General features: G+C 38.7%; 2 protein-coding genes across 3 annotated transcripts; one reads left to right on the forward strand and one right to left on the reverse strand.

The window, feature by feature from the left end:
* Positions 1–2,421: 2,421 nt before the first annotated feature.
* MAIP1 (matrix AAA peptidase interacting protein 1) lies at positions 2,422–12,062 on the reverse strand. The gene is made up of 5 exons (XM_013952152.2): positions 11,736–12,062; positions 9,757–9,828; positions 7,876–8,002; positions 6,649–6,799; positions 2,422–4,725 (listed from the first exon to the last, which is right to left on the reverse strand). Exons 1-5 carry the CDS (start codon positions 12,060–12,062, stop codon positions 4,647–4,649), a joined length of 756 nt encoding a protein of 251 aa, XP_013807606.2. The 3' UTR covers positions 2,422–4,646.
* A 25-nt stretch (positions 12,063–12,087) lies between these two features.
* Positions 12,088–22,052, forward strand: TYW5 (tRNA-yW synthesizing protein 5). Of its 2 annotated transcripts, none has more exons than XM_013952178.2 (8): positions 12,088–12,498; positions 14,026–14,180; positions 16,646–16,715; positions 17,600–17,644; positions 18,183–18,320; positions 19,192–19,279; positions 19,823–19,939; positions 21,659–22,052. In XM_013952178.2, the coding sequence occupies exons 1-8, from the start codon at positions 12,412–12,414 to the stop codon at positions 21,913–21,915; spliced, it is 957 nt and encodes a 318-aa protein (XP_013807632.1). In that variant the 5' UTR covers positions 12,088–12,411; the 3' UTR covers positions 21,916–22,052. The 2 variants fall into 2 exon arrangements, with proteins under 2 accessions (XP_013807632.1, XP_013807633.1); XM_013952179.2 differs by lacking the exon at positions 12,088–12,498 and adding an exon at positions 13,117–13,660.
* The last annotated feature ends 14 nt before the right edge of the window (positions 22,053–22,066 follow it).

Raw genomic sequence — 22,066 nt, forward strand, 5'->3', positions numbered from 1 at the left:
CACATAAACATGGGAGCCATCATGTCAGTACAGCCTATAAAGAATCTTAAAGACCTTCACCTGCAGCTGATGAGGCTGAAGCACATGGGATAGAAACCAAGTTTAACCAAGCTACACAACTAAGGAGAAACACAAGACTTGCTAAGATTTGAAGGAATATCATTACTATTGTGACAAACAATGTGACTTCTAGTACCAAGCAGCTTTCCAGCTATAAGAGGAGACCAGAAAATAATTAACTAAATATAACCTGAAGCAAGGGTAAGGTTAAGCTAGAATATGCCTTAAAGACTGGATGTAGAAAGCTGAATGGGGCCCTCAAATTAATCAGAACAATATTGGGACAGAAGGGAAAGGAATCACAATCAACATGATAAACATACTTTGAAAAGTGAATACAAAACTAAGATTTGCTACTATCTGTCAGACACTAAGGTGCCTGGGTAAATTCACACATACAACTGAGCTTTCATATTAGGAATGCTGTTACCCTGTCACTTTAAAACGAGTATGCACCGCACAGAGAGAACACAGACACCACAGCTGACTCAGGATCCAAGCCAGTAAGAATACAAAGACTTCTTAATACGACAAATCTAAATGATTTAAATAGTGCTTAAATGGGAATCAATGCCCCTACCATTTTATCAAATTCCTCTTCCACTTCTCATTAATGCTAGTCACTTCACATCCACAATAGCTTTGTGACCAAGGCCATCTACTGGTGAATGGGATGTGCAAATCAACAGGGTTTTGGTTGGCCAGATTTAGCTAGTGCTTGTCAGGATTTATAGACACATGCAGCGAAACTGTGCCAAGCAGCTGTTTACTCTTAAGCAATGTCTAGTTAGTAAGCACGATCACAGTTTGGGATGAACAAGTAAATAACTAAAGCATTTCTGAATTCCACAAGAACCTAAAGAAATGTGATTTCATCCAGAGAAGAATATGGTATCTTTAATCCCTGCATCCCCAGTTCAGGCCTATTCATCTTGACACCTGATTGCTCTGTGTAAAATGAATCAGTGGTGTCAGCCTTGCTATTAAAGATAAGGATTTTATCTTAAAAATCACTACCAAACCTAGCAACCCTGTTTTCAAGAGCTATTGGGGCTTGAACGATGAAGTTTGCAGGCTAAAGCAGCAAATATTTTAGATTGGTATGTGCAGACATTTACAGGCTGTAAAGCATAACTAGATCTTACTTGTCCTCCCTGATTTACAGCAACAGAAATGGAAGCCAGACAAGGAGACGGAAGGGAAATAAAGCAACCCCAAATCCTTACACACTGTGATTTCTAAGATGAGGCCTGAGACAAATCAGCAAGAGCGCTAATGTGCAGTGACACAGAGACCCTCACGTCATTCTAGTGTTCCCTGTTCAGCATCTTCAGGGGCAGTAAATCCATTCTTTAATATTATGTAAAACTCTTAATATATAACCCTGGATTAGAGTTTTGCTGGCCTTACTCTGGCAGGAAGCACAGCAAAATCCCACATAGTATGGTTTGCATACTTCTCAGAGTACCTACTGCTTATTCCTAAATCATGGAAGAGGTATCTAATAAAACACTTCCTTTAGCTCTTTTTTAAAATACTGTAACACTTAATATTATGATTTTTAATGAAAGGTGTTAAAATGATGGCACTGGAAATTGCTTCTCCTAATTACAGCACAACACTCTCCTCCATCTTAGTCTGTGAGTCTTAGGAAGTCTGCTAAAATCAAGATTAAACCAACTTAACTGTTTTGTCCTTCTCCTTTTTGCCATGAGAATTTGGAACAGTCTTTACAACCTACAGAAATTCATTCACTATGAGCTAGGTTGAAGACACCAAATCATTTATTATAGATAATGTAAGTTGGGGTAGCTATTTTAGGCTGGCTATGTAGAAAACAGTTTCTGTTCTACATGAACAAATGACATGGAAGAAAAAAGTCTGTTTCCATGAGTTAACCCTATCCACTGAAGAAGAAGAAAAGGTGTTTATATACACTTTTTCTTAAAATCAGTTTACAGAGCCATATATAAAATGATGAGTGTGGCATGGTGGCTGAAAACACTAACTCTTAAGGAAAAAATATTAGAAAAAAAAGGTAAATGAAGACAACTATCTCTTTAATTGCAAATAAGGCTCTGATCCTGCAAGATGCCAAATGCTCTTCACTGACATTCACTTCAGTCTTAGTAATTCCTAAGATCATCTGCTATAAGACTGAGAATTTATGGATGGCAGGTGAAAAAGAAACCAACAAAATTTCCTGTAAATTTAAATACTCTCTTCTCTAAGTATATTTGTCCATTCCTCCAGAAGATCTTTTTTGGAAACCAACATTAGAATGTAAATCTATTTTAATTACACCAGCTTTATTCACTGTAGAAACAAACCGTTCTTTCCAGTACAGTATGCTTAGTAATCCAGCTGCCTTTCAGATATATTTATGATACATTAAGACTATGGGTAGTTTTGCACCTGATGGAGATTTGTAATCTCCAGGATAGATTTTTTTTAAAGGAAGCTTAGAGGAAAAACAAAACAAAACAAAACTCAACTTTGAGAGATAAGATAGTATATATAAATATTTATGTATATAAGTACATAGGATAGAACATTTAAATTTCTGAATGATATCTTATTCTTCAACAAAACTGTGTTATTATCAACTTAGAGCATGTTCATATCAAGTCACCATTTTATAGTGAACAAAACCAGGCTGTTATTAAAAATAATATCAATTTATTATTATCAATTTACTAATCAATAACTTGATTAATAATCAAATTATTTATTTATTATCAACTGATATTGATATCAATAATATCAATTACAACCACTGTTAGCCCTTCACTGTTAGCTTTTCACTGTTTACCGAAGTGTCTGCCCCACCTTCACTTTGAAAAATGGAGCACTCATTACTAGCAGGGCAAACTCTTATATTATGGCATGACTGTCCTTTTTGACATATCCAGTCAAATACAAGTAAAGTAACTAAACTACTGAACTAAAAATTTTAAGATATACCAGCATTTCTAGATCGGTAACTGTTGATTTAATGTGAAAGCAGACACTCTTGAAAATAAAGATGGCTCTTTTTGATAACACACATTCAAAATAGTTTAGTCTTCTTTTCCTGTATAAAAATGACTCCTTTCAGAAGTTCATCTGCATACGTCACTAGCATTCTGCTTATTCCTCCTGTGACTACACTAAATAAGGCTGATGATAGCAGCTTGTTGGAGCACCTCATTCAGTGGCAAGCTGGACATGCTGTCATTTAGAAATGCACTAGCAAACGGCCCACAGAACGACAAATGTTTTTTAGTTTGCCTCAAACTTTTCCAGACTGATCACATAAAAAGTGACAATATGTAATTTTAAATACAGATTTTTGTGTTTTCTCCCCTCAGGACAAGATTCTTTGTCATCAATGAACTTTGTCCAGAGGCTAAATCACAAATTCTCTATTATAAAGTCATGCTGCTGCTAACCTTAAGAGCAAGCATAACCTTGCAAGCAAAACACCTTCACTATTTCGCCAACATTTGACAGAAAAACCTTGTTGATGAGGTTTAAGTAGTCTTGTCATTAAATTATTTCATCATCAAAGGAGCTGAACTATAGGAAATTTAATTTATACTCTCCAATCACAGCTCCTGTAAATCACATTAATTATACTTATTTTACATTTTCAAAACACTATACAAATCCTTTCAACATGCCGGGGTAAGAAGTTTTGCTTTATCTTTAAAACAGAGATGGGGACACAAAACTGTTATCATGAACTCCTGTTGAACTGCACATAATAATTTCAAGCTACTTAGACCACGGACTTAGCTGCTCCAGAGACTGCAGCATCCGATTTTAATGATTTGCTTACTTCTCCAACAAACAGAGAGGACTTCATTTAGCTTTACTGTAAGATGGTCAGGCCCCCTTTTTAATCCATGCTTTATCTAAATTTTTCTCCTTAAGCCTCTAAATTTGGAATTGCCTGCATATTACTGAATTAAAAGGAATGTTGCTCATATTACTTATCAAGAGTGTCAAAAAAAACCTTGGATACATTTTCCCAGTGCAATGCTAGAAGTTTGGTACAGGAGAGATTGGAATGAGAAAAAACACTGATAATGGCTCTAACTTTCTTGATCTCAAATACATTCAAAAGCAAGATTACCTCAAAATGTACAGTTGATGCCAGACAATCTAAGAAGTCCATCTACCTCTATTTCATCTCAAATATTATTCAGTTAAATATTGTACAGTCCCTAGGGAAAAAAGAAACATGAAAATAACTCAGGAGGGCCACCAGCCATGAAAATGCTGTTTATCTCCAAGTAGCATCATTTCTTCTGACAATGCAAGAAGTTGGTGTACTCATAATACTGGCCTGTGCAGAACTGTGCCGTGCAAACGCCTTGGATGAGTGCTAGTACCAATTAAATTTGTATTAGCCTGTTCCAGGGAAAAGGCTTTATTGTAATGCTTCAGCATAGTGTAAATTTCAGAAACAATTTTGGGAAACAAATATACAAAATCCATCCCTCTTTTGGGTGAGATAGAAGGAAGAGGAAAGAGACCAAAAAATGCCTGATGTGTTATGTCAGAACATTTATAATGGTACATAAAGACATTGCAGAAGACATTTATTCTAATAGCCTTGGATGTTCAATCCGTGTAATAGTCCAGTCTGGTTTTGCTCCTTCTGTAAATTCTCTTTGAAACCTGGAAAAGGCAGCACAATAAGTGAAGAGTTATTAAAATCCACTTGATCCTTAAAGAACTACTAACACCAACAAGAAAACATGAAGAAACATTTTACTTTGTCATTATTCCTGTAACAGCTCATTAAGCTCTGATGCTTTGGCCAAAATGGAAAAATCAAAATTACTCCTACTGCAAGAAACAAAGCTCACTGAATTTATCAGGAGTCTTTCCACTGACTTCAAAGTGTTTTGGCTCAGATCCCACAGAAGGGATCAAGCAGCAAGAGTAAAGATCCTGATATCAACAGAGTACCAACTTTTCATAGCAATAACCATGAATATAGCTTTGTGGCAAATCTTCATCCTAAATAAAGGGTTTCATTCTAATGAGATGGTAACTGTGTAACTGCGTTGCAAAACAAACATGCTACATGCTAGGAACTCCAACTGAAAAACTGCATTTTCACTGAACTATATTTTAAATACTTAGAAGTAATGCATTTTCAGAAATATAACAAAAATCAAGCTAATAGTAAAGTAGTACAAGTAGTACTAAATCTCTCTAAATGTAAATTCCACAGTTGCTGATAGGAAAGTGAAAACATGAACTGTCTATTTTCAAAGAGTCTTCCCCCTTCCTTTTGTAGTCATCAATACCTTCCTCCCTGACCTTGTCAGTTCTGGCTGGTTGTCACTTAAGGGCAAGTCTGAATTCAAGCTCAATATCCATGTTCCCAAGCCACCTATACATTGTGGACAAGAGCAGCGTAACCTCACTGTTTTGCTATTACACACCAGACCGCTTCTGGAAACTGCCTTCTCCAGACATCCAAATACTACAGTAACATTCAGCTTTCCAAGTCTCTAGTATCCTTGCCCATTGAGTTTATGTCAGTACTGTAAATAGCAGAAGGAACACTTACTTGCAAAGATAACTCTCTGCTAGGAATTAGAAATTCATACTTAATGCCTTAAGTGGAGGCTCTTGAGGCTAATGGGGCGTGAGAAGCCTCCAACTCTAAGGAAGATGCTGAATATGGTTAAGAGATGGATCCAGAAAGATCCATCCGTGAGAAAAACATTTGTGTCCTCAGACTGCCTCTTTTATTCTGGGGCTCCATGTCATACAGACTCCACAGTTTCTCCAGTTCAAATATGGGTTTAGAAGTCACTAATTATACTGTGTTTCTCAGACAAAACCCCTCACTTTTTCCAACTTCTGAGAACGTTATTTTCAATACATTTTGCCAACTGTGCAGGTATTTTTGCATTGCTCTGACGTAGTAAACTAACACAGACATTATTTATAAACATTCCAATGAAAATCCATCTACCTGACTAGCGTGTGCTTCAAGGGCTTAGATCATAGTGGCATGAATTATCTGAACATCAAATGACATTTGTCTTTTTCTATCTTTCTGCTGAAAGCATTCGGCTACATATTTTCCTCTTTTATGGGCTACTTTCTTGAGCTAATTGCAGTACTGACTTTTGTGCAGGAAGTGACAAGTCAACAGCACCACACTTGATGGCCTGGCTTGACTGTATTGCTGTTAGCTGTACTGCAAGAAACAGGAACCAAGGACTGATACTGGCCTCTTTCCCAAAAGCTGCAGGAGCAGCATAGGAAAGAATCAGAAACTCTATTCAATGCTCCAAGTATTGCCCTTCCTGATGGAGAAAGAGTTCTCATTAATCTCAAACTCAGAAACAAGGTAACAGCATGATGACTTTAATGGATATTTAAAAAATTTGCCCCTAAAATAAAAACTGGAAAGCTGGATGAGCGCTCACTTAGATTGGAAGCAAGGTAAATCAAAACATACCACATTCTGCACTGCCCTGCTGAGAATGCTTCCACTTCCCAAACTAGTTTCCACACAGCTAGCCCATCTATATGCCTATATATGTTTATAGTGATGAAGAGGACAAGGAAACTTACTCATAGTTTGCTGTTAAAAGATGTTTTTTTTCTTTTGTACTTTCATCTCCAAACATAATCTGGAATACTTTGGTTTCACCTGGTACATCATCAGGTAAGTTAGCACCATTCAGATACCAAAAACGCATCAGTATACTAACAAATTTTCTTCCTGTTGGAAATAAAACCAAAGCATAAGTTAGATCTCTTGAACATACATGTTTGTCGTCGGTCAAATATTCCTATTTGCAGTCTAGCATATGTTCTACTGAGATCCAGAAAGAGCAATTGACTTTAGCCAAAAAAAATGCATGATAGAATAATAAACAATAAAGCTATTTAAAACCATATTCATGCTGTTTAGCAACAATAAAATTACATTCAGCAGAAAGGTATGTAATTCATTATGAGTTTTGCCTGACATGGTATAAAGTCAAACTGCATGAAAAGCAGGTTGCTACAGGTTGCAAAGACAACTGTTGATACTACAAAAGTACATAGAGCAGAGGAGGTGAAACTCAGGGACTAACATACAGAGAGAAAAAAAATCCCAACCCCCTAACCCCAAAACAGGAAAAAAAAAACTCACTGGGTTTGAGAACCTGAAATGCTCACTGGGAGACCCATGCTTAGACTATGAACCACCTCAACTGTGTCTGATAGAGAAACAAGTACATAATGTTGGCATTTAAACAAAAGAAAAACTTTTTTGAGCTCATCGTTAGTTTAAAAATCAAGATGTCCTAGAACAGAATATTTTCCACGAAAGCAGAGTAGAAGTGAAAACAACAGAATTCATTTCATTATCCAGTCTTCATTATTCTTCTTGCAAGATGTATTTTCATGGTTCAAGTAAACAGTTTTTTGTATAGAGCATAATTGTTTTTGTAAAATTAACATAATTTTTAAAATTAAATATAAGTACATTAAAATAATAAACAAAGTATAATTTTTTGAGTGGTTTGAGATGAATAAAGACAAATAATGTAAAAATATGAAATTAGAAAAGAATAGGAATGAGCAAAACTTAAACAGAAGTCAAAATAGTATCATGACTCATTAACAGTAATGTCTCAGGCTCTGGTTTAAAAGGAAATCAGGGAACTACACACAGAGGGAACTATAAACAGAAGAACAAGGAATGAGAAACAGAATTCAAAAAGACATCTGTAAGGAGAATGCCTGCTAGGAGCAAAACCAGGAAAACAGATTGCCCACCAATGAAACGTTTTAAAAGTCTAAACATACCATCATCATCATAGTAAATGCGAACATCTCCTTCTGTTGTGTACATGATTGCATCTACGTCAGCTGCTAAAGCAACCCTGTGGTTGTCAGGAAGCAATGAAATCTTTTCCTTCAAAACCTTAAGTGCCTAAATTTAGAAAAAATGTAGCTCAGTTTTTCATTAGGAAATTGAAGTAACAATCTTTTCTACTGCAGTTAATAAAAAGAGCTATATCACCATAACATTTAAATATACAACATAGAGGATGTGAAAAAGCACTTGGGCACTCCCAATCCCAAATTCAGCCCTATTAAACAAGACCTATTTAATGAACAGAATGAAACCCAGTGAAACCCAAATATTTAAAAAATCTTTAAAAAAAGTTACTGTCAAAATGTAAACTGCAAAGCAAGGCACGTAAGCCTAAAAAATACCAGTTAAGCTTGCTTCTACAATCATACTTACACTCTGCCTTCTCACTGCTGCCTTCTCTCCATACATATATTCTTTAGCTTTTGATTCAATTATTCCTTAGTTATCTTTCATAAATTTCTTTGAAAAGCAATTCTATTACCCCTACGTTTATATTTGTCATTCAGGGAGCCACATCCCCATTAGAAAATGTTTAGAAACTTGCAAGCCAGAAAAGACTGAAAAATCATTACTTTTAGAGTGAAGTTTCCTATGACATTCATAGCCATAGCATATGATTGCCTAAGGACCTATGCAACTGTTAAGTAAAATGGGTACAGTGTATGAATTGAACATAAGCATCACCTCAAACACCACGTGACAAAGAAAGGTCACAAGGAAGGAATGATGAAGCTGTTCAAGTTTATTTTTAACTCAGATTTAGCTTTTAGCCTAACTTAAGTTGCCATTTTTTAATAAAAAACAAAGCCAGAGGTCATACGGAAGCAAAAGAGGCAATCTTCACTAGAAGCCATTGTATCTACAAGAAAGAGGTATAAAATTTGCAAAAACATGGCCTGGTATCACAACCTCAGTCAGCACATGTTCTGGTTACAGGGGGTCTCTGGGTGTATATTAGCCTTGATCACCCAGAGTAATTTAAGATGAGCAGAGAAAGAGGAGGTGCTCTCTCAAAATAACTATAGGAAACACTCACATTTTATTGCTATCTCTGCTCAGAGAGAGGAGACAAGATTGTCCAGGGGGGATGCACTAGAATAGCACCAAAATTTTTGCTGCAAAGGCATGGGTGGCAACAGGGCAGGTCAAGCTGACATCCAGTAACAGGGCAGACACAGAGCTGAAGTAGTTCCTCCACTTGGCTCTGCTGCATCTGCTACCTCCGTCCCCTGGGAAGGCCAAGACAACTTCAACAATTAAAAACTCATAAAAAGACAGAACACACAGCACTGATGTTTAACCAGCCAGGTCAGTTGCATCCCTGAGATCATGACACAAGACTGAGGCCTCCCAGATGAGACCGATAATTGCCTGCATGATCTGCTTAGGGCTGGATACCTATTAGGACAGCAGGGATGAACAAAAAACCACCATCTAAATTCTGGTGCACCCACTGAGATATTCAGCTACACTATCTGCTTCTACCAACAGAGGTATGCAACTCTGCCCTCCCTTCAGAACCCACCAACTTTCAACCCCTTCCGGTACACCTATCTTTTTGGCATTTGGTCCCTACGTTCAATGTCAAGAGCCATTATTTTTTTTTTCCTACATAATAACTTTAAATTAACTTTCATGCCTTGAAATTAAACATAAAAAAACAAACAGACAATTGCCCTGTTCAGTGTTAGAATCTTTTTTCTCAAATGATACCAAAACAGCAGTGTTTGTAGATATCAACAGGCAGGAATGTGTGTTATTTCATGACTGAAAATCTATTGGCAGAGTAAGAGATGGGAAGTATTTACCTCCTCTGATACAAGTTCTTCCAACAGATCAAGTTTACGCTGAGACAGCAGCTTTGAAACAAGAGAGAAGGCCTGCAAAGAACACGTGAACAGATAATTCTAGGTTGGCTTATTCTTCAGCAAAATCCATCATTATGAGACAAGTAACCCAAATATTCCATGACTGAAGATTTCAATGTTTATCATCACTGAAATGCCACCCCCAGCATTAAAAAAAAAAACTGATCAAAATATATGGTTTCTTTTCTATTAAAGAAAGTAAGTTGAAAGGTTTAATAAATTTAGTCTCATTCAAAGAATCAAACCTTTTGAAAAGGGGGAAGTAAATGCACAACTTACTAAAAAAGCATTACAGTACATACAACTTGTTTTTACTCTCTCTTGATTAATTCAAACAATCTACATCTTTCCCTGTAAATAGTCTGTTCCCCTTCCCTTTTTCCCAGCCCATCTCCCAATTTCAGTCAAAACAGAAGTTCAGGCTAATAACAAATTTCTTTATGAGTCTGGGTTAGTTTCTAAACCTCAGGAAACTCAATCCCCCTTTTCCCCCCCATTTCGTAGATACAGCTACATATGATGATGCCCCTATATATTCAGTTAATGTACTTGTGAAATATTGACAGCATGTTTAGCTTTACAAAAAAAAGAAAAAAGAATGGGGCAAGGAAGAACATGCAGTTCTGCATGCACTGCAGCTACTTCAGTGCGGTTTTCTTTGTCTCTCTCAATTAGGGATCTGAAGCTCTCAAGCATTTTAATATTCTGTTCCCATCACCTTTTTCTAAAAAAATAAATTCAGCAACTGAAGTTTCACAGCAGTTAACTCACTAATTTTTACAAAATTAGCTTTGAAACCTCTAGCTCTCTAACATACTTTGTGGAGAATGCTCATAGGGTTCATAAACTTGAAGGAACAAGCATGTGTGCCGATTATATGACTGTCTAAGCTTTGTCATTTCAGGAAAACCAGTTAAAAAGATATATTTTCCTTTAAAGCATCTGGAAATGCCTTTCTTCATACTATAATGGGGATGGCTAAAACAGTTCATTTTAGTTTGGGGATCTGGGAAAATAGTACAAACAAAATCCCAAACTCAACCTCAAAAACAAAAAAGCATGCCTCTGATTATTCTCAATTCTCCCAAAAGCGAGGTACTTCAAGCCAGAAGCTGAGAACTTGATCTCACTATTTTACACTCAAGTTTCAGAGTACCTACAGAATGCAGGCACCCAGACATTTTAACATAAAATTAAAGCTGGTATCTACAGTGAATATAACAGACTTCAGAAAATGTTAGCACCAAAGACCAACCAAGCCAAGGCTGGGGTGCTGTCTATGAGGTGGAGCCCAGAGAACAGAATTCAGTATAAATTTTTCCTCAAGCAAAGGCAGACACTTGTCATGTCACTGTAGGACTACTTCAGGAAGCTCACTACAAACACATTTACAGCTCTGTCATAATAATATGGTCTCAAAACATCTCACTGTATATAAAATAGAAGAGAAGAGATTCTCTTGTGCTATGACTCCAGAAGCTGAAAAAGGAGGCACACACACCTGTCTCTGCTGACCAGCAGTACAAAGTTTAAGAGAGCATCCAACAGTGCCATGTATCTCTATCCTGTCAGACACCCGGCATAAACCAGTATCTTTTGTTGCCAGGAGGTTGTTCCATTTTAGCAGCACGTTTTCAGAATCGTGTTGGAAACCTGGATGAAGTCTCCCAGGCGAGAAGTCCAGCAGATGAGCAGAGCCTTCCCGCAGGGTGATGGGGCACCGCCAGCCTCAGCTGCCCGCCAGCCTTCCTGGCTGCCAAATGACACCCGGGGCTGCGCCCCCGCACACGAGGGTGCCCCGGTCCCACACACGAGCTGAGCCCTCGCACAGGCAGCCCCGGCCGGCTCTGTCGCCGGCCCGGGCCCGCCGAGGGGCAGCAGGGAAGGAGGGGCGAGGGGAGGGTGGGCCTCGGCCTCACCTGCTTGGCCCCCCGCGTGAACTCCTCGATGCTGAAGTCCTGGTCGAAGTAGAGGCGGATGAGGAGATAATAGAAGCGGGTGCGGAGCCACATGACGGGGCTGGTGATCCTCACGACCACGACCTTCCGCTGCGGCCCGTCGGCCCCCGGCCCGCGACCCTCGCTGCTGGCGAACCGCACGGCGGGCGGCGGCAGGCGGCGCCCCCCCGCCGGCAGCAGGGCCGCGGCGGGCAGCGGCTGCGGGGCCTGGGGCCACCCCGGCGCCAGCGGCGCGGCGAGCGCGCGCACGAGCCAACGGCCGCGCCAGGAGGCCGCGCACAGCGCCATGGCCGCAGCCGTCCGCACCGCTAGCCGTCCCGGCCGGGCCCTGCCTAGCGCGCTCGGGAGGAAACAGAGCCGCGTCCGCTAGTTCCCCCTTTGCGGCGCGTCGTCCGGGAGGGGGGTGCGGGGTAACCGGCGGGACCTGATCATGCTCGCTCAGCGGAGCGCACAGTCTCGCACAGCTGCCCGCGTCTCCTCCCTCGCGACGCCTTCCGCAGGACTCCCTCCCGCAGAAAGGTTGAATTCACCATCTCCCTAGCCCTTACTGAACGGGAGGAGGGGAACGATTGTGCGCCGGTCCCTCTTTCCGGGGGGTGGCGGCAGACGGACACACTTCACCGACGCGGAAGCGGCCATGGAGCAGCGGGCGCAGTCGGTGGAGCTGGTGGCGAGCCTGGCCGGGGTCACGCGGGAGCGGTTCTTGCGAGACATCTACCCTCGGGTACGGCTCTGTCCGCCCCTTCCTACCCCGCCGGTAGCGACTCCGGACCTGCGGGGTGCTGCCGGGCGAAGCGCAGAGCTTCTCTGGTCTCGGGCCCGGGGAGATACCTGAGCGACTTGAAGTCGCTCCCCCTGCCCGCGACCGCTCTGGGCGCCCGCGGCGGGGAGGCGGTAACGGCCGCTGCGGGCGCGCGCCAGCGGCGGGAAGGGTGTAACGGCCGCTGTGGGCGCGCGGGGCGGTAGCGGGCACTCTGTGCACTAGGGTGGGGGCTGTAGCGGGGCACAGGGGCAAGCACAACAGTTAATATTGCTGTGCACTAGTGCAGCTGTGGAAAGGTGTGAGAGTCATTCAGCCCTTGAGGAACTAGAACAACATGTGTTGGCGGAGAAAAGAAGAGCAGAGAGACTCTTCCTGCAGACATGGGGAGTCAAAGGTCCTTATCCAGCAGTAAAATCTAGTGCAGGCAAACCCCAGAGATCTCTGCAGAGACCTCTGCTACTCTCATGGAGAAGGACAATGAAATTAGGGTTCTGCCCCTTCCAAGGATTTTTTTTTTATATACCCATCTATTTTTTTATTTTATTCCCCACAGGGAGTTGCTAGCAAAAAAAATGTATTTTTAGATATCTTACTTAAAACCTGAGATAAATCTACTATCTTTTATGAAAATATGTTTTTCTGACAATGAGTAGTCAAGGTTACTTACAGAAAATAAAGCAGTTAATCAGAGAAGGATTCAACAAATGAAAGGAAATAATTTGGGTTAGCAGCCTGGTACTAAAGATAGTCAGTTTTGGTTTTGATATCTTTTATAGGGGGCACCATGATTCATTAAAATAACTGTTGGTTTAGGAGGAAGGAACTTCTGGTGGCTAACACCTTCTGATCTGCTGAATAACTCAAGCAGTTGATCTGTCTGTAACTTAATTTTCTTTAACGCTTGTTCAAAAACATGTGTGACTGCCATTTCTTTTTGTTATTACTGCTTCCTTTTTCTCCAAGGTCCTGATTCAAATTAAAAGAGTCTTTCTACATTTTTTTTGTGTACACTGAATCAAACCTATTCATGGTTGTCAGCATTACTGAGCCTTAAAAATGATTGGAAAGAGCTTCTTTCTTGAGAAGATACAGCACCACTGCAGCCTACAGTCTACACTTAAATGTATGGTCTTTTTTCTGTTTTCTGCTAGGCTCTGGCTAGAAGGACTAAACTATTCCTTAGCCTAGCTGGGTGCTTCAGTGGCTCCAGAATATACTGAGTATTAAAGCTGTCTTTACCTTTCCGTATCATTGCCTTTCCCACTATGGAAGAGCATGCAGTAAATAAAGAAACAGTCTCGTGATTTCCTGCATTTTGTTTCAACATTCTGCATTCTGATTCATGCAGTTGTTTAGTTGTAACTTTGTGCTGCAGGTCCTGTTATTCAGTTGAGTTGTTTGTGTGTACTTAGTCTGAAAAAATAATTCTGGATTTTTTCACTGGATGCTAAAATCATTTCACAATTTTTCGTTTGTTTGCTTCCTTAGCGAAAGCCAGTAGTGCTGAAAGGAATGGAACTGGGTACTTGCACAACCAAATGGACAGTAGATTACCTGAGCCAAGCAGAAGGATCTAAAGAAGTAAAGATTCATGTTTCTACAGTGCCGCAGATGGATTTCCTCAGTAAGAACTTTGTGTATAGGTACTTCATTCCAAGGCCTCTTGTATTTAAAGGCATGTGCCTTTAAAAATATAGTAAATCTGTTTGAGGGCAGGAGGGTGAAGATACTTGATTGTGAAAAATTGAAACTAAGTATCAGATTGCTGTCCTTGATTTCCTCCTCTTCCCTTCATTTCACAAATATCTTAATACCATAAATAAATGCTACAGGGTGAAAGGAGAGGCCAAAAAGGGCCTTAAAAATGATGTCATGGAGAAATGATATAAAGAGATTTTGACAGAGCAATCTTGGAGGAAAGTTGAGCCTGGCATTTGCTGGTATAAATAAGAAACTTGATACTAGATAGTATGCTATTTTGCTCTAATTATGTAGTGTCTTTTCAATGTTATTGAATGGTGCTAGTTTCTGACAAATAATGTGCCTGAATGTCTTTGAATGCTGGCATGTGGCAGGCGTGCTATTCCAGTGTGTTTACTCTAGAGGGATGTTACTAATTAAAAAACAAACTCTTTTCAAAGTTAGCATGTGCAGTCCTCAATATGTTCAAACTACTGGACACCACACGTTTCACCAACCCTTTAATCTTGATATGAGTCTTACAGACTCTTGGTCTCCTTCGAAGTTCCTCTCGTGTAGCTTGCCAAAACATTTCTTTAGAGTTCCTCTCATCTCAGTCATTGTGTTATTGTTCTTCAAGGGTAAATGCCTTTATTTTAATTGTCATTTGTTTTCCCTAAGTGGGAACAAGATGTGTTCAGTCTGTTAAAACTTTAAGAAAGCAGAAGCATGTGCTGTAAGCGTAAACAAACTACAACTCTTTGCAAGTGGGGGGGAAAAAAACACCATATAATCATGCTCATTTTATATTCTGCTCGCATGAACACTGAACCTTTGAACCTTTGAAATCAGATCATACTTGAATGATTTTGTCTTACCTCCATATTTCATTCCCTCACCCATTTTTTTTCTTATTATAAAATCTCTTACTGTGACATTCACAGACATACAGTTGATCAGGTGTGTTAGGTATATAGAGGTGCTGTGGTGGAGCTTGATTCTGGCAGGTGTTAAGAATTGAACACTTTCATCTACTTAACAAAAATTTAGAAAGTTTAGAGACTTTCCATAGCAAGTCTCCTGTTCTAATCTGAAGGGAGAGTAAGTAGATCTAGAAGAGTAGGGACACTGAAGACTTAACGTGCAGCTCCATGATTTTAGACTGATGTGAGTACCACGGCAGTCCCATTGTAAGTTGCATGATTCTATTCCCTTCTTTGTGTTGGTTTTTGCACTCATCCAACCACTCTGTGAGCTGGTGCAGAAATCTGAGTGGTTTTTTTCTGCTGATTTAGCTTCGTGAGCAGGTTGAACATATGGTCAGATGAGCGCCAGTGCTAGTGCAAGGGAGATGAGATGACTAGGGAGGACAGCAAGGGCAGACTGGCAGTACCAGCTTGCATAAGTTTAAGCTGTAGTGGAAGTATACTCTCAGCTGATGATGTGATTTGGAGAGGTGTAAGGAACAAACAATTTCTGTTGCCTTCAGCAGGAAGTATAAATGGGCAGGATATAACAGTTCAACCCATAATTATTGTCATACTCTATTTATAGTGATTTAGTTTTTCTTTTGTCTTTTTCCTCTTAAGGTTCAACTTCCATTTATATACCTAAAAGCATTTTGGATCCCGTGGCTTCCCTTTAACCCAGCAACAGTTTTCCTGGTGCTGAGCTTTCCTGCAATTTTACAGAAATAGGCAAAAAACAAGCCTAAAAATCACATCCTTTTAGAAAAACAATCTGTCTAGTCAAGTACTGTCAGGTGTAGGTCAGAGTTTGAGTTTAATTTACTCTAAAGATCTTTCTTACTCTATGACTTAGACCATTGAGACCCTGTAAGCTCAGGGGGATCTTATCGATGTATATAAATACCTGATGGGGTGGTACAAAGAAAATGGAGCCAGACTCTTCTCAGGGGTGCGTAGTGACAGGACAAGAGGCAATGGGCACAAATTGAAATACAGGAAATTAAGCATTACAAAAAACCCTTTTTACTGCAAGGGTTGTTGAACACTGGAACAGGTTGCCCAGAGAGGTTGTGGAGTCTCCATCCTTGGAGATATTCAAAACCTGACTGGGTGATCTGCTCTAGTTGACTCTGCTTTGAGCAGGTGGGTTGGGCTAGATGATCTCCAGAGGTCCCTTTCAACCTCAACAGTTACACGATTCTGTGACTCTGTTTGGATCTATAGTGGGACTATAAACTAGAGAGGTTTGTAAGTGTAGGATTTTTATCTTGTAGAACTCTTCAAACATTCACTGTGAACACTTGTTAGTCACCGTGTTTAAAAAAAAAAAAAAAAAAAAAAGGCAAGTTGCCTTTTTTGCTATACTAGTTATAGTAAGAGAGCTTATGATTTTAAACTCTGTATTTAGATCATGTCTTGTTACATTGATTATTATATGAATTTTGATGTTTCTATTTCAGAACTCTGCCTTTTGATATATTTGTACAGAGAGCAGCTGAAGTCAAACACACAGAGTACTTTCTCTCTGAGGTAATTTCTTTAGTGCCACAGTTTCTTCCATCAGTTATTCTGCCAGTATTTGGAGGGAAAAAGATGACTTGTAATTTAAGGTCTCACTCCAATAAAGCCCTTAAATTTAACTGTTTTGTGTGGCTTGGAGTCAGAGAAAAATAATCTTTCCTTGGAAATTGTTTTATGTGTATACAGTGTGGTTAACTTCAGTGGTCCTGTTTCTGTTACCAAAGATAGTTTATGTGAGCAAAAGTTCCAGCACCAAATTCAGAAATCAAACCTTGCTTTAAAATAAGTGTATAATTTAGGTGTTTTGCAAGAAAGTGTCATGAAGATATTTTAGAGTTTGACTGTATCTGCTATCAAAATACAAATACAGAAATATTTTAACATAATTGTTGAGGAGCATATGTGGGGCTACCTTTACAAAACAATGTTCAAAATACTGATTTTTCAGATAACCGTGACTAAGGAAGTGAACAGTTCCGAATGCAAACATGCATTTCATGCTTTATGTACATAGCAAGCAGTAAATTTTGAAGCCAATTGAAATGGCTTCCTGCCTCAGTGCTCTGAAGAGCTTAAGTTAAAAACCATGCTTGCTTTGAATCCATCCAGGAAAGAGCAATATGGAAGCAGCTGTCAGGTTGTGATTTTAAGTCTCTCCCACTTCACTCTTCTTCACTCTCAGTTAATCAACTTTTTTTTTTTTTCTCTGCTGCTTATCTCAAGCAATGAGCAATAGTGGAAAGGCAGGATAGCAAAGTAGCTGAAGTTGTGAGTGCCACTTATTTGCACCATATTTTAACAAAGCCCTACATTAGATTAATGAGAAATCACAGGCTCTTTCTTTAAGTGTGCTTGTAACTTATATTTTGTATTTCTTTTTGTATTATGTTCAGGACGAAAAGTACTATTTGCGATCCCTGGGTGAAGATCCTAGAAAGGTGAGTTACCTCAGATTGCCGTTCTAATATTGTAAAGTAGCAGTTTAGGAATATTTTAAGAAGCCTGTTATCATCTGCTGACTGCGTAGTACAGGCATACAACTTGTTTATGGTCAGTTGGCCTATGAATGTGACCAGATTTAGGTCAGAATATTTAAACCTAAGTGTCTAAAACAAGGTGTTGTTATACAAGAACTTAGCCAGTTACTGAAGCCTTCACCTGCCATTCTCTAGCCATTGTTGTAAGGTAATATAAAGAGTTTTCTGATGATCTGTTGCTGCTTCAGTGCATTTTGTGGTAGTCATAGTTCAAAGCAGCTTTCTGGCTGTTCTTATTGCTGGTGACTGAGTCAACGCTGAAAGGAGGATGACCATCTAAAAGCATTACTATTTCCAGCTGTTTGATGGTGCTGAATGTTCTGTGGCTGTGCCTGAAGTTCCTGCCCTGCGTTCCCTATGATGAGAAATGATTATCAGCTGCTTCCTTATTTTAGTTTGTGTATATGGTCCTCTAATGGTTATATCCTTTTTGATTCAGGATATTGCAGATATCAGAAAGCAGTTTCCTATTTTGGCAGAAGATATTCAGATTCCAGAGTATTTTGAAAAGGAACAGTTTTTCTCTAGTGTCTTCCGCATCAGTTCAGCAGGATTGCAGCTATGGACACACTATGATGTAGGTAACGCATGTGTTTATCGTTAAATGTTGCAGATAACATTGCAAGATTGAAGTACTAAGTAGCAAATCTCTGTTGACAAAGATCTGTTATGAGACACTTTGCATATTTTGAAACACTTAAATTGCATAACTTCCATGTAGTGGATTTTAAATAGAGGTATTTTGTGGGCATAATATCTTACTGATGTTATGTCTAATCCTGAAATTCCACACTTACAAGATTAAAAGTTGTTTGATTAATTCTTTACTCTTTTATTTTGAATTTCAGTTAAAAATCCAAAATAAAGTAACTTTTAACATTTTTGTCTTCAAGATTACCTTCATTTTTCATTCTGAAGATGAAACTGTTGATAATTTTACAGTGATTTGGACAGTCTGTTGCTGCAGCGCAATAGATTCCAGATAAGATTGCTTTCTAAGATCACACAATGTACTTTTGAATAAATTTGGTTGTAAGAAAAGTACTTTTTGTATTATAGTTGGGGAAAAATAAATCTTTATTGGTAAAAAGTCAGCAAAATGGAGTAGGATTAAAACTGAAAAAGAAAAGGAATTCCAAATGTATTCTGCATTATGTTTTTCTGTTTTATGTGTTTAAAGCATGGTGTGTCTTTGTGTTTTAAGATCGAGAATGTGATTCCTCTTTAAAGAAAACAAGATTTTTTGAAAGCAATTTTTTTCCATAAAGGCAGAAATTCTTAATTTTTTGGATGGGTTAATTCTATATGTGGACGCTCTTTCAGTTAATTTTTAACACATGAAGGTTTTAATACTTCATTTTTTGTGCTGATGATATTTTAGATTATTTGCAGACTATATATTCATTCTTAACTCTTGGCTGACATCTCTCTAACTATGCTCATTCCAGGTAATGGATAATTTCTTAATCCAGATAACAGGGAAAAAACGAGTTGTTTTGTATAGTCCTAAAGATGCACCGTATTTATATTTATCAGGTATGTATATTACATACATCTAGTTCTGAATTTGGTGACCATAGTTGCCTTTCCAGCTGACTAGTGCTGCACTGTAGGAAAAAAATCACTGACTGACAGTTTGGTGTAAAAGAAGTCACTTGCTGTCTTTACTCTGGTGCTGTTTGCTGTCAGTCAAAGCTAAGGAATTGTAGTGGGGCAGGTTAGGAAATTTGCAACGGAGCACTGCAGCCCACGTTCTCTGTCTGGTTGTGGTTCCACCACCTAGCTGTGGAGGAGTACAGTGCTCTGCCTGGATTTAAAATGGCATTTTAAATGTCAGAGGAAGTTTTCTTTAGTGTTAATAGGATTGCAGCTACAGCAGAAAAGTAGACAACAAAAGAATATGTCTCCTCAGTAACTGAGGAGTGCCATCAGATTTGCCTGGTTTTTAGAAGAGTTATAGAGCATTAAACCAGTATTATATGTGATTCAAGAACTGTCATTTCTAATAATTTGTTAATGCTTTATTACTGTTTGGGAGAGTAAGAATGTTTATTAATTGTTTTTGAAAACTTTCCTAAGGTACTAAATCAGAGGTGCTGGATGTGGATAATCCAGACTTTGAGAAATATCCCCTTTTTGTAAAAGCCAAGCGCTATGAATGTTACCTGGAAGCGGGAGATGTATTATTTATTCCAGGTAAGTAACCAATAGCTCTCACCCGTGTTTCAGTTTTTGAAGAGTTTGATTTGCAATTTCTCATTTCTAGGGACAATAATAGATCACTAAAGCATTTTTGCGTTTTAAGGAGGAGGATCTAAGAATGCTGGCAAAATTTGTCTGCTTTTTCAAGCTGTACTAACTGGCCTAATAAAAGGTACTATTACATCTACCTGTAGATGTTACCTTTCTCAGAATTACACTGTATGCTTCTAAATTTTTATCTTAAGAGACTAGGAATATAAAAATCAACTTGTGAAATCTGAAATTAGAAAAGTCAGGTCACAGAATTAATGACAGAATTTGAGTGAAGTAGCATTTCTGTTCTTCTGTAGCTCTGGCACTTAGTGTTACAGAACTGTGAGGCAAATGACTTGATGAGAATTATGGATGGAAGAGTAACCGGACCTTTTAGAAGTTTGTAATCACCTCTGGGGAATGGAAAGACAGGTCCTAATCATCTTTCTGCACAAGCAGCAATATTAAGCTGCTTCCTGTGTTAAGATAACAATTTGTGTGATCAGGGAAAGGTGTTTAAATTACTCCTACTTGTCATTACTAGTTCTTTTTTTTTTTTTCATTCAACATGAGCTCATGACAGGTACTTACTCTGTTCATTTGCGTATTATTTGGGCATTATAAACAGGCCAGTAAACAAGAAGGCAGTAGCTTTTTAGGATGATTTAAAATAAATAGATTCTTAGGCTCAAACTTGTTGCTTAATTTTGAGCTTGTCATTGGTTTTCAAGAAACTTTTTGTTAAAGTTTGTGTACGTAACGTTAATGTCAGCATACATAATTTTCTTTTATGTACTACAGATACTCATTTGACTTTGTCCGTAGGTGTGCTGGTCCAAAGTTTGAAACACTTAATACACTAAGAACTACTGAGTGGTATAGAGATATTAGTCCAGAGAATGGTGTTAGCTTTGACAGTGTTCTAGGATATTTATCACTGGAAAAGGAGATGTTCTTTGAGAATTGAATGTGATTATTATTGAGAAGGTAGAAGCAGATCCTCTTCCTATCTGAAAGAAACTGCTTGTTCATTTTTCAGAATAGGCCTGATGTCATCAGTATATACAAGTAACTAAGCTGCCACAAGCAGTGTTCTGTCTTTCAGCTTAAAATTGAAATAGGGTAAATATTTTCGTAATAAATTTATTATGAAAATGTACTAGGTGAGGCAAAGATGTCTTTGCATTCTTACCACAATGGCAATGATTCAGATGAAAGCTTCATGACTTTACCATCAAATGGTTAGCAACTTTGCATGGGTGACCTGACTGATACTGGTGGTTTTCATTAAGGTTTGGACAATCTGTGCAAGGTAAGGGACTAATTCTATAAAAATACATACATGGATTTAGAGTAGGAGATGAATGAGGTGAACAAGGAACATGTCTCACTTTGATCTTACACACACTTATCAGTTTGCTTATGTTTGAGTATCACTTTAGACTTCAGTGATTGTTATTTTTGCATAAAGTTATGGATGGATGTAAACATCTTCAAGAACTTTTTAAGTTTGGTACAATGTGATCTTTTAGGGGAAATGATTTTCTATAAATTAACAAAAAAGAAGGTGGTTGAGGCTTTTCTTCAACTAGATATAGTTTGGCTGATTCTGATGCTTGTTATGAATCACATGGAAGTTTTATATATAAATTTTCACTTTAGACATTTTTCTTTCTACAGCCTTGTGGTTCCATAATGTAATTTCTGAGGAATTTGGAGTGGGACTGAATGTCTTTTGGAAGCACCTTCCCTCTGAGTGCTATGATAAAAGTGACACTTATGGAAATAAAGATCCCACAGCCGCCTCTAGAGCTATGCAAATCTTGGACAGGGCCTTGAAAACACTTGAAGAACTGCCTGAGGAATACAGGGATTTTTATGCTCGGAGAATGGTGTTACGCATCCAAGAAAAAGCCTATAGGACTGATTATAAGTAAAATAACACTTTGCAAGTCACCAAAATCTGCTGAAATTAGAGAAGCATATGTTATATGGATACTACCCACATGTACATAAGTACACTTTCTATAAGACTAATAGAAACATTGTTGATAAACATTCACCTACAACAAAGTTTATCTTGTACAT

This window comes from Apteryx mantelli, chromosome 6, assembly GCF_036417845.1.
Source record: "Apteryx mantelli isolate bAptMan1 chromosome 6, bAptMan1.hap1, whole genome shotgun sequence".
Taxonomy (NCBI): domain Eukaryota; kingdom Metazoa; phylum Chordata; class Aves; order Apterygiformes; family Apterygidae; genus Apteryx; species Apteryx mantelli.